Consider the following 12,718-nt stretch of genomic DNA (forward strand, 5'->3'; position numbering starts at 1 on the left):
AGTTTGTCCCACCCCACCGTACAATTAAGGAAATAGCATCGATAAGTTGTTTAAATGCAAAGATTTGTATGGGACGTGCACTAGTGCAAAAGTTGTAGACGTTTGTCTGAACAGCGCACAAGGAAAACTTTATTTAGATTTTAAAAATCTAACAAAATGTGCAATAACAGCACAGTCTTTAGTGCCTAAAGCCTAAAGCACTTAATGAATGTGAATTAAGTTGTTTTGAAAAATAAAATACATTTATTTGATATTTAGTGTGTGTGTGGGGGGGGGGGGGGGGGGGGGGACAAACCCTCATCAGAGAGTAAGAGAGAGGATGGATACCCTTCACTGAGAATGAGGTCAGTGCAATTTGTTGATGGAGGGCTGAGGGGAAGGTCAGAGAGAGAGAGAGAGAGAGAGAGAGAGAGAGAGAGAGAGAGAGAGAGAGAGAGAGAGGGTGGAGATCATTAGGTCAAGATAGTGTGACTGTGTGTACACAAGTAGCAGTGTAAACAGGAGATGCATGGTGCGATTAGGAAATTAAGGAAAAGGGTGCAACTCAAATAAACACTGAAAAGACATGCACACACACACACACACACACACACACACACACACACACAAACACACACACATGAGAAAATACCCTGGGACAGATGAGCCGCTCATAGAATCTTAAAGTCTGCAACTAGTATTGCAAGGGCTCACTTGCACTGATTCCCATCCACACTGGCAACCACATAGAGGCAGCTTACTGCGCTGGAGGGACAGAGCACCACAGCCACGGCTGAGAACCCAGCAGCCTGGAGACAAATATCAACGAGAAACATGAACGGAGCTGTACGGAAGTCGCTCAGCGATTCAGAACGAAAGTTAGCATCAGTGATCAGTGTAATGGGATTTTTGCTGAGCCATCAACTTTGAGACTGAGAGACAGGTGAGTCAATCCATTGACAAGGTCATTCGAGAGAGAGAGAGAAAAAAACTGCTCTGTGGAGATAACCAAAAATTCCTGGAGGCACTGCTAATTTGAGAGTAATTCATATGGAGACATATTGCGGATGCAGATGATGAAGAAGAAGCCAGAGTCTAAAAGAGGATTATGGTGTGGAGTTGTTCACAGGAGACTTTACACTCAGACATATTGTGATCAGCTAGACTTGAATATTAGAAGGCTCTGCACTGCACAAATCCCAAGTGTTCCAGAGATGATGTAAGATGGCTTCTTAATTTCAACATTTATCAGCACTTGTATGGACCAAACTGGATAATTTCTGATTTCTTTTGGATATTAATTTAGATATTTTAAGCAAGACTCTCATAGATTGCACTTAGAAGCTACCAGTAGTAATCTACACATCTACTAATTATTCTAATAACAATTGATTGCATAAATAAAAGAAAAGAAAGAAATGAAGCATTCTGATATTCTCGGACCCGACCAATCCTGGCCATGCTTCATAACCCCCACACCCCGTCTTCGCCTCAACACCCTGGACTTCTCCGACCTGTGGGACGACGAGGACCTCGATCCGGACGCCCACGACGACGACTCCGTCTTCACCTCCTCGTCCTCGGACAGTGTTCCCCCCACACCCCCTATGCCTCCCCCTCTGCCCCCCTCCGCCCCTCCTCTGCCCCCGTCCTCCCCCGCCCCCCCTGCGGGTGGGGGCAGTGGTGGCGCTGGCAGCCGTACCCTGAAGCTCCACTGGAGGGAGCTGCGGAGCCTGCCGTCCGTGCCCCAGGTGTGCCGCTTCGGCAGGCAGACCATCTGGGCGGGGCTGGAGCCCGTGCGTCTGGACACCAACCGGCTGGAGTACCTGTTCGAGAGCAAGAGCAGTGCGGCGAGTGGCGCCCTCCGCAGCCTGGTGATGGGAAGGCAGGTGAGGTCAGGGTTCAGCACAGGTACTGTAGGGCATCAGTTGCACCAGAGTGTTAAGGCAGAGCAAGATACTCAGTCAGAAGCCACTTCTGAGAATCAGGAAGAGGGTCAAAATCCCTCTTTATGCAGAGCAGAGTTCTATTGACGTCTACTATGGTCTCTGCTCTGCATAAAGGGGGATTTTTACCTCCTTTCTTAACAATCTTTGGTGCACATACTGTAGGGGGTGATGATGTGCAATGCCAAAATTGGACTTTACGACTGGCATTATTTAACTCCTCTCACTTTTCTTCTCTAATGCTGAGATTATTTAACGGCACTAATCCTCATAAGGTGTGAAAACAAAGTCTCTGAAGCCACACAATCCATGATAATAGGTAGCATCTCTTTACATCCCTCTCTCTCTCTCATTCTTTCTTTGTCTTCTCTACTTCTTCCTCCTCCACCTCAGAAGCAGCCTTGTGTGTCGGTGTTGGGGGTGAAGAGGAGCAACATCATCACCATCGCTCTGAGCAGCTTGCCCCCACCCCACCTGCTTCCTCCGGCCATCTACAGCATGGACTGCTCTGTGCTCGACCGAGAGGATGTGCAGGTGTGCCCCCCCCCCCCGACAAATATTCAATTATGACCTCCGCCCAATGTTTTCATCGGGGTTTGTCTGTCTGTCTGTCTGTCTGTCTGTCTGTTTGCAAGATAACTCAAAAAGTCATAGATGGATTTTGACGACAGAAGGTCTGACATGACCCAAGGAAGAAACGAGTGGGAGTGATCCGTATTACCGTCTGGATCCAGGAAGCGTTTTTCGTTTGATGTTTTCGCTTTGTTTTCTTTTATGTTTTTGCTTGGCGGAGGTCTGCGCTCTCAGAGTGCTTTTCTAGTTAACAATTAAAATCATGATCTTTTCTCAGCATCAAAGAGCACAACATCTAACCCATTTTTCTCTCAACAGAGGCTCCAGGCTCTGGTTCCCACGGACGAGGAGCTGAAACTGATCAAGGAGGCTAAAGCCCAGAGTCCCCGCTGCCCCCTGGCCTCGGCTGAGAACTGCCTACAGACTCTGGGGGGCATCCAGCACTTGAGCTCCAGGCTTCAACTTTGGGCCTTTGCTCTGGACTATGACACACTGGAGAGGGTAGGCCTGCATCACAGACATGGGGGGAGAGATGAAAGGAATAGTCGGAAAGCAGAATGAATTGAGTGAACAAGAGTGTGGTGTTAAAAGCTGGTCATTAAGATTGGCGAGTTTTTGGTGCATGAGATTTGCTTTGGAGTAAAGTGTTGTTGTGGCTACGATAAGGGTTTTTTCCCCTGATAATGCTTATATGTGGCTGCTTTGAAGTGTGAAGTGTTTCTGTGAACATTTTGTCTGGTTGGCAGTTTTAATTGCTTAACTGAAGTCTTGATTATAGGAAATTGCAGAGCCTCTCTTTCATCTGAAGCATGCCATGGAACAGCTGGCAACCAGTCAAACCTTCCGCTGTATCCTGGCAACTGTGCTGGCAATAGGCAACTTTTTAAATGGCTGCAAGGTGAGATCCAACCCTTTCTTCTCTGTGTGTTTCTCTTAATCAGTTTCTTTCACCTTTCCACCTCTTTTCTTTTTGTCTCCGTTCAACACACACACACACGCACGCACACACACACACACACGCACGCACACACACACACACACACACACACACACACACACACACACACACACACACACACAAACACCACTTTTGTGTCCTCTCTGGGCAACACTCAGAGTCAAATGTCTGCACCTGTGTCTGTCACCTCCACAGGCTCGTGGTTTTGAGCTGAGTTACCTGGGCAAACTCTCTCAGGTGAGGGACACACACGGCCGACAGCCACTCTTACATCACGTGTGTGCGCTCCTGCTGGAGATTTACCCACAATGCTCTGACCTCTACTCGGACATCACTGCCGTCACCAAGGCCAGTAAGGTGAGTGAGTGCTGCACAACATAACCAGGGTTTGGTCAACACGCAGAACAGAACATAGTGGTTGTGTATAACAGGCAGGCTACAGCGGTGTCGAAACTGAAGCATTCTGTAAATTCGAAGAACGTAAAAATAGATTTAGAAGACTGGTCTGAATATACGTCTCTATCACGTCTGGTATGGCCAGTTGCATAGTGGAAGCTAATTGTTGCAGCACACGGTTCTTCGACAGAAGGCCTTCTGTTACGTGCCCGGTGTAGCCTTTCAGTAAGAGTCATCAAAGATCCTTCATTACTGACAAGATAGAGCAACATAATGCATCTGCATGGAAGCAAAATTCGAACAGTTCCTGTCTGCGTGTCAAAGACGTCATAGTGGGATATCGATCTCTGTCAGATTGGCAAGCAGTTCAGTTCAAATGTAACATTACATTCTAGGTCTGCTTAAAGGGGGATTTCGCCCCTCCCCTTTGCGAAAACAGAACGCGGAAATGGTCGAACGTCTGCGCCTCTCGCTCCGCTTTAACCCTCTCTGGAGTCATCCAGAAAAGAGAATATCGTCATTTTCAGGTGTTGCTAAAATTTAAATATGATGCAGACATACAGTATCTGAAAATAATGGTGTCATTTACACAACACCGTACATTGCACTGATAAAATACTGAGCACTGATCTTCTGTACTCAAAGCTTTTCACACAGTTTGGAAATTGTTTCTTTGTCCAATCTGATCCTTGACATGTGTTCTCAGACTGCTACCGAGGGGTCTGGCTGCGGGCTAATAGCATTGGCTGTATAAAAAAAAAGGCTAATAGGCTGACCTTTAGTTGACCTTTCACCACCCATGAGACTGACTCTGGAACAGATGTCAGAGACTCGATCAGCCATATCTCTGAGCCCAATCTGGGACAAATCTGTTCCAGGGCTGCTACTATGTATTACAGAACAGTGAATTATGTGGCCACTCTGTCAGACTTTGCTCTGATAATCCTAAAGGTTATCTATCCTATGTCGATCTGAGACAGCTCGGATGTTTCTTTCATTGTATTCTCTCTTTCTCTCTCTCTACTTCCATCTCTATGTGTTCTCCAATCTCTCTCAACCCACTTTATTTCTCCTTGTGTTATGTCACTCCTCTCTCTCTAATCACGTGTTCCTTTCTCACATAAACACATGTGCATGACTCCACTGTCTCCACAAGGTTCTACTGTTCTATCTTTTTTCTTCTTATCATTTTGAAGCACAATGGTGTGTCTATGCTTGTCATATGAAATATACACCTAAACTTGACTTCTCTCTCTCTCTCTCTCTCTCTCTCTATTAGTGTGATTACTCTCAAGTCCAGTCAAACCTTGCCCAGCTCGAAGCCCACTGCAAAGCATCATGGGAACAGTTGCGGTTGCTGGAGAAGGACGGGGACCACCGGCGGAGCAAGGGCAGCCGGAGCAAAGGGTCAAACCAGTCCGGTGACCCCGGGACAGAAGGGTCTCTCCGTCAGAGGCTGCCCAAGTTTCTGAAGGAGTGCGAGGAAAGACTGAAGGTGCTCAGAGCTGTCCATCGACGAGTCATCAACAGGTACAGTCCTTGATTCTTTTTTGTTTTGTTTGATCTCTTACCTTAGCTGCATTGTATTTAAGATTTTTATCGTTTTCTTTTTTGACTAGTCGTATGACTTTTAATAATCCTTTTTAATCTATTTTACTATTTCACTGTATTTGACCTATTTTAATCTTTACATTTGTATTCATTTTTGTGTAACTGCTCTGTTTTTATGTGTTACATGTGTGAAATATCTAGAGCAAGAGTTCCCAAAAAACACATAAGCCATTAACTGATGAAGTGTGTGTGTCATAACAGACCGATGCTGTGTTGACAAGCACACCCACACATAAACACACAAACACACACACACACACACACCAACAAACACTAAAACTATAATAATAATAATAATAATACATTTTATTTATATTGCGCTTTACATCAAATAAATGATCTCAAAGTGCTACAATGCATACACACATACACACACACACACACACACAAATCAATCTGATTGAATTAACGTTGCAGATTCCATGCTTTCCTCCTGTTCCTGGGCTACTCGCGTGCTATGGTGAGAGACACCAGGGCGGAGGGCTTCTGCAAGACCGTGAGCGACTTTGCCCTGGAGTACAGGGCCACGCACAACGCCATCCTGCAGCAGAGAGAGAGGGAGAAGGAGAAGGAGGGAGACAAGGAACGGGAAAAGAGAGGAGACAGTCTCACCCCTCAGTCCAAGCCAAAACAGCGGCCTCGGACGCCATCTCCGGTAAGGTATCCATTAAAGGGAAGCTATGCAACGGGCGCGTAACTGAAGTGAATGTAAAATAAATTTTAGAGGACGCGCTGCTTTCACGCCTGGTGCAGCTACTTCCATTGATGATAGTGGAAGCTAACTGTTGCAGCAGACATAACGTGAACGGAACACTTCATTTATGCACCTGGTGCAAGCATTTATGCACCTGTTAGACCAAATGTACAGAAGACACAAGGGGAAATGTTGCATACAAAAGGGGAAAAAGCCACTGCCGTCAAATCCATGATATAACTAATATGACTCGTGTCTATAGGAAAGCCTTGAACAACGCAAACTAGAGGAGGTACTGAGGACTCCTGAGTCATCTGTTAGACGGGACCTCATGATGCCCAGACACCGCAGTAGGACACCAGACAAAAGAGGTTCGGACTACACACACACACACACACACCTCCCAATGGTTACTCTGATGTCATTGGGTAATATGAATGCATGTCTTCACTCATGAGAATGCCACCACAGGCTTGAAGTTTACACAGATTTGCTAATGTATTTCATGACACAACAAAATACTGTAAATGTAGGGCCATGGACAACTGTTAACCAATAAACTCCCAACACCAATGGTCTTATGGAATAGACAAAAGTTCTATTTATGTATATTATATTGATGTATTAATTCATTAATTTACATTTTTTCTAAAGCTGTTTCCCATGTTTGTCTTGCAGGTTTACACCTGCGGAAGCTAAAATGGTGATGCCAGCAATTCTACAACACAAGCCTTTGAGCAACTGTTTTTCAACAACAACAAAATGTTTGCTCCTCTTTTAAATGCCAGTTGTTACTTCATGCCTTAATGTAGCCCTCTTCAAATTAATGTGAAAGTACATAGCTTAATGAATACCATTTCATTTGAATGGCATAAGTAATAAACATTGTATTATGTGCATTTATGTATATTTCTCATGTGTGTGATGTCGCTTTTAAAATATTTTCAAATTGATGATTAGCAAATATTGTTCACAGTATTGTAGCCAAGGGCCGATCACAGTAATCAGCAACTTCTCCTTGATTCTCCAGCCTGAGATGGTAGCCTAACATGTGGATGGGAGTCGTCTCTGTTAGCTGCATTTGCGTCACAGTCTGTCTTTGTCCAGATTTTTTTAGTGGTAATTCTAGTGGTAGTCTAAGATTTTCATGAGAAGGAAACCATGTTTCTGTTTCACAGTAGCTTTGTGGCCACCTTCTTCAGCAAAGCTAAGGTAAAAGCATTTTTCTATTCTATGTCATCTTTAAAAAGTGCTTGATTCAATGATGCTCTTCACTTTTGCATTTCATTCATTTATATCTTAAGTTAAAAAGAGGTCGTTGAATTTAGCACCTAGCTGCAGCCCCCAGCCCCTGCAAGAATGCAAGCATATGAGCCTGCTGGCTGAGGGGAGAAATTATTATGGGCTTCAAGTTTGTTCCTGCTTCATTGACACCAGGGCTCAGAACTGGGAAAAGCTTCCCAGAGAACATTTGTTCAGTGAAGGAAAAAAGATGTGACTCCATTTCAACATCGTAGAAAGAGACAAGACCCATATCGTAGTCCACAAACACCCCCAGCATCTGGGGCTTATTTTCAACAAACAGAGGCCGAGGGGGGCTTGTCCCAGCCAAGTACTGATTCCCAGCTCTGAGCACGATTGTCCAGTAGCCTGTAGTCGGACCTGCTTTCACCCTTCCCTTACGTGATACGGACTCACTGGTTACTCCAATGCTCCAGCTGCTTTTCTCCGCCACCTTCACCTGAAAGTAGAACCGGTCCAAGAAACCTTGTTTCCCAAGAACACATTTGCTTTCATCAAAACGGACAGGAAGATCCGGAACATTCTGCAAATGGTCGCCACAGCGCACCTGCTTCTGGTCCTCGGACAGCCGCAGGAGTGGATGAGCTGTGTCTGGATCCAGAGTCACATCCACTGGAGAGAGAGAGAGAGTGAGAGAGAGAGAGAGAGATACGAGAGACAGGGGTGAGAACAAGCAAATGAGTAGAAGACAGAAAACATTCTTAATATTATTCTAAAGACATTGTAATATTATATAGACATTGAAATGTTTAGTCTGCATGCTAGCTTCTTAAATTCTTATAATAGCTCACATTTTACCTGCAAAACACTGCATCCACCACAGCTCTGAGAGAAATATGAAAGGAAACAATATTGTTACTCTTGATGATGCAATATTTTTTAGTGAAATGGCTGTAAATGTTGTCGTATGTGCATTTAGAGTAATAATTTAAAATGTATATCTCCACTGATTTATCTACACATTAACTAAAATGTGTAGACCCCTTAAAATGTCACGGTAAAAATGTGCAGGTATCTTTGATATGGTAAAAACATACTGTTCCAAGTGTACTTGATGATTTCTGTTTTAATAGATTGTTCCAGCTCATGCAGGTAGGGGTCTGTGTTTAAGGGGATGTCCTTAACTCTCACATCGGTTGTTGTGATGTTTGGGGTCTGGCACAAGGACAGATCAGCCTAAGAGAAAAGAAGTGAAGTGCTAGTGACTGTCATCCAATGGGCAATGGTCAAAGCCATGTCCACATAATGTCCAGTTAGAAAAATACGAAAATGATTGAGGTCATGTTCATAATGATTGGTTGATTATAGTTATCACAACAGGGGTATATGTTTGTGTGTGTGTGTGTGTGTGTGTATATACAGTACCTTCAGTTGGTGGGGGTGGTTGTTTGTGTGTGTGAGTGTGCGTGCGTGCGTGTGTGCGTGTGTGTGTGTGTGTGTGTGTGCGTGCGTGCACATTCATACCTGCACCAGGTGGAAGTGGTCATGTGTGTGTATGAGCTCCTCCAGCTGTGTGTCTCTGCTCTGAAGTGTGTCTATCTGCTGTTGGAGCTGTCTGATGAGCTTCTCCGCCTGCGTCTCCATGGTGCGCTGCTCGGTCTCTAGCGCCCCCTGCAGATCACAGCGGCTGCGCTCCAGGATCGCCTCCAGCGAAGAGAAGAGCTCACCAAAGTGGGCAAGCTCCTCTTTTTTGCTTGTCTATTGGTGGAAAAGGAGATAATGAGGTATGGCAGCTATAGAGAGCACACTCACAAAGTAATTCAAATCACCATTGTTACTAAAAGTATAAGCTGGTCGTGAAACCATTGCCTAACTACAAACTATTCAGATGTCAGTAGCCAGCCTGCTGAAAGAGGCAAAACACATCATTTAAATTCTGGTCTCCCTTCATTATTTGACGCTGAATGTTATAATGGATGGCATGGAGTTGTCAACTCTATCAAAGGCTAAACTATAGCTTATGCGACCCAAAAATCATTTGGAATGCATACAAGTTGGCCTTGTAGCCTTGTGTGTGTGTGTGTGTGTGTTTCTCTGTGTGTGTGTGTGTGTGTGTAAGTGTGTGTAAGTGTGCGTATTTATATGTGTCCTCACCTTGGTGATCTCCATGTTGCGTTGGATCTCTGTGATCTTCCCCTGTCTCTCCTTCATCATCTGCTGCAGCTCTACTCTACTTTCCCCCATCTGGTTCTAAGGGTTGAGCAGGAAAAGTCTTAGGACACTGGGTCCTAACTGGATCTAACTGGACCCAAGTGTAATAACCCCAAATCAAATCCAATGAGTATGGGACAGTCCTATTGCAATCTCATGGATTTTGAATGCATTTTGGGTTTGTGCACGAATATCTGTGTGCCACAGTGTGCAGTCTGAACTGTGGAGAAATTCTGTAGCAAACTAGCATTGTAACAGCATGATTCAGCATAGATTCATTACATATAGGGTGAAATATTTCAAGCCATTTTTTGTTTTAGTGTAGTGACTACGTACTTCCGTTTAATTTCATTTCTCTTCATACTCCGTCTGGTATTGCTTGATTCAGCTTTGTTTACTTCAGCAAGTGCATCTCCGCCCAATGAGCGAACAGAGGGCGTTCCCAAGAGCGATTACATTTAAGTTTCAAGCCTATTGTTATTGTTGTGTCCCCCGTGGTTATCATACGTCATAACATCATTACCAAACAAACTCCAATTAATTCAAACTTCAGACCAAAAACCGTCCACAAACCAGGAAATAAACGTGTCCAATGGATCTAGGCCAGACTCTTCTGCGAAGAAGAGTCTGGTCTCCAGGCTATCAGGTGCTTACAGATCATGCAAATCAAAATATTAGAATAAAAATTATAATACAGAAATATAATAATGATGTTGATACAGAAATACTGATTTTTGGCTTTGAGCTGTAAGCCATAAAAGAAACGGCTTGAAATTTTTCACTTTATATCTAGTAAATATATGAAAGATTTACTTTTTGAAATAAGTAAGGAGGAAAAATGATCTTTTTCATAATATTCACATTTTTGGAAACCCACCTGGACACCGAAAAATGACCAGATAGCATGCAAGCTAAATGTTTACATGTAAATGACTTTGACTTTGTCTCAACTGACCAAATTCTTTGTGTGTGTGTAAACATACTGTTCTGATTGAACCAAAGTGAAATGAAATAAACTGTACAAAAACTTCCCATAGCCTACTTCCCATGTTGACTCTTTCAATACCATTTTGATTCAGTGGCGAAAGACAATGTGTATGCTTATTCCATTTTGCTCTTGCTGGTTATAGTACTTACCGCTTGTTCCTACTAAAGGATAAATGTATTTTGTTCCGTCTAGATATTTTGACCTATAGCAGATCTAAGAATAGGGCTAGGTTAAAAAAAAATCCTAGACACCTTTTCACCAATAAAGCACCTCTCACCTTCCTATCGTTGCCCTCCTCCTCTAGTGGAACCATGTTGTGGCTCTTGTGTTCTCCCTCGGTGCAGAACTCGCACACACACACGTGGTCATCCCGGCAGAACAACTTCAGCGGCCTCTGGTGCCTCTGACACATGCGTTCTTCTGGGTTCTCCAGCGGTTCCGTGAGTGTGTGTCTCTGAAGCCGGGGTACCCTCTGGTGGAGCTCGAGGTGAACCGAGCACAAAGACGTTCCACAGTCCAGACAGGTCTTTAGGGCACGAAGCCTACCCTGGCCATCCCCACTGCACATATCACACGTCACCTCTCCAGGCAGGGCCACACCAGAGTTAGGACCTCTCATTGACTTAAATTCATTGACTAGATCCCTCATCGTCGTGTTGATATTGACTTGCGGTCTTCTGATAAAGGTCCTCTTGCAGAGGGGACAATGGCACACTGCTGTACTGTCCCAGTACTGGGTTACACATGTCTGACAGAAGGTATGCCCACAGGAGATTGTCACAGGGTTTACAAACACATCCAGACAGATCGAACACTGGAACTGCTCCTCACTCATCAGACGCCATGCCATAACTGAAATGAGACATGATTACCAAACAAGAAGAGCGACATTCATTCAGAGTTTATAATGGTTAAAAACCATTAGCTGTAGAGGAATAATCCACTATTTAGGTTACTTAATAATCAATTCAATAGCACATACATACCACACACACACACACACACACACACACACACACACACACACACGCACTCAAAGAAACACATTTTGGTTTAGCAAGGAATCATATTTCATCAAACAAACCTGTACTTATGCCGTGGAGATTACAGCAGAAGAATATTGTGTTGGGTCCTGTTGAAGGATCTGGATTCTGTAAGACTGCATGACCTCTTTTTACAGGAATTTAGAGACTAGATTCCTTCTCACCTGCTTTACTGTAAACTCCTCCCCAGGTTACATTCCTCAGATCCAGAGTCAGCAACAAAAGGGAAGAAAGAAATGAAACCACTGAAGGAAACATGAGCAGAAAAACCTGAAATAATCTGTAACCTGTAAATCTGCATTATGTTCAGGTGAGGGTGATCAGTTATGCAGTTCTGTGATTCCCTCTTTATAATAACGTTTCCAGTTCGGAAGTCGGAAGTGCATAGCTCGGTTTATATTCACCCTCATCTGAACATATTATAACTGAACGGAACAGCTTCCAGATTATGTGGGTTAGGAAGCTGTTCAGATGTCATTTTGAATGTTGCTTTCCAATGGGTGTGTTTGTATGAATACGAGAGAGGGAGTGAGAGAAAGAACATGCATGAGTGTGGACAGTCGACCCAAACTAGGTCCATCAGACAGAGATTGAAGACGTTTGACAAAGTGCCATGGAATTATATGTGGTGGTGTCTAATCATCTCTTAGTAATTTCCAAATCATATGATAAGTTTTATGCAAGACACGGGGCCTCTGCCATAGGCTATAGGCTAATAATATAAAATTGATTATGAGACAACATAGGCTACAGGAAATGTAGGCTACATTGAGGCTCCCTATATTTCAGGCCTTCTACATAATGTGGACATTGAATAATTATGTCTTCTGGGCCAGGATTTCTAAAACCATGATTTGTTTGCCCATTGCAGGTGTTCATCAGCCCTTCCATGCATGCTAGATGTGACAGCTTACCCTAATCTCCACCAGGACATTGTGCGCTGGTGATGGTTTGCTTGGTCGCATCTCTCCCTCTTTTTTTCAAACTTGGTTCATGCCACGACTTCCCAATTTTGCAAAAGTCAAAATGTTACCCCTTGGATCTCCATCTGTACGTTCACGTTCATCATTCTGACAA

At 44.0% G+C, this 12,718-nt stretch overlaps 2 protein-coding genes across 2 annotated transcripts; one reads left to right on the top strand and one right to left on the bottom strand.

The window, feature by feature from the left end:
- The first annotated feature begins 638 nt into the window (after window positions 1-638).
- On the top strand, window positions 639-7,056 carry si:ch211-63p21.2 (FH1/FH2 domain-containing protein 1). The gene is made up of 9 exons (XM_062515925.1): window positions 639-1,868; window positions 2,319-2,459; window positions 2,817-2,999; window positions 3,277-3,396; window positions 3,652-3,813; window positions 5,132-5,382; window positions 5,881-6,118; window positions 6,420-6,528; window positions 6,836-7,056. Exons 1-9 carry the CDS (start codon window positions 1,398-1,400, stop codon window positions 6,862-6,864), a joined length of 1,704 nt encoding a protein of 567 aa, XP_062371909.1. The 5' UTR covers window positions 639-1,397; the 3' UTR covers window positions 6,865-7,056.
- A 143-nt stretch (window positions 7,057-7,199) lies between these two features.
- Window positions 7,200-11,739, bottom strand: LOC134059492 (E3 ubiquitin-protein ligase TRIM39-like). Its single transcript, XM_062515926.1, has 7 exons — window positions 11,683-11,739; window positions 10,876-11,450; window positions 9,554-9,649; window positions 8,924-9,157; window positions 8,497-8,635; window positions 8,258-8,284; window positions 7,200-8,071 (listed from the first exon to the last, which is right to left on the bottom strand). The coding sequence occupies exons 2-7, from the start codon at window positions 11,446-11,448 to the stop codon at window positions 7,482-7,484; spliced, it is 1,659 nt and encodes a 552-aa protein (XP_062371910.1). The 5' UTR covers window positions 11,449-11,450; window positions 11,683-11,739; the 3' UTR covers window positions 7,200-7,481.
- Window positions 11,740-12,718: the final 979 nt, after the last annotated feature.

This window comes from Sardina pilchardus, chromosome 16, assembly GCF_963854185.1.
Source record: "Sardina pilchardus chromosome 16, fSarPil1.1, whole genome shotgun sequence".
Lineage (NCBI taxonomy): Eukaryota > Metazoa > Chordata > Actinopteri > Clupeiformes > Clupeidae > Sardina > Sardina pilchardus.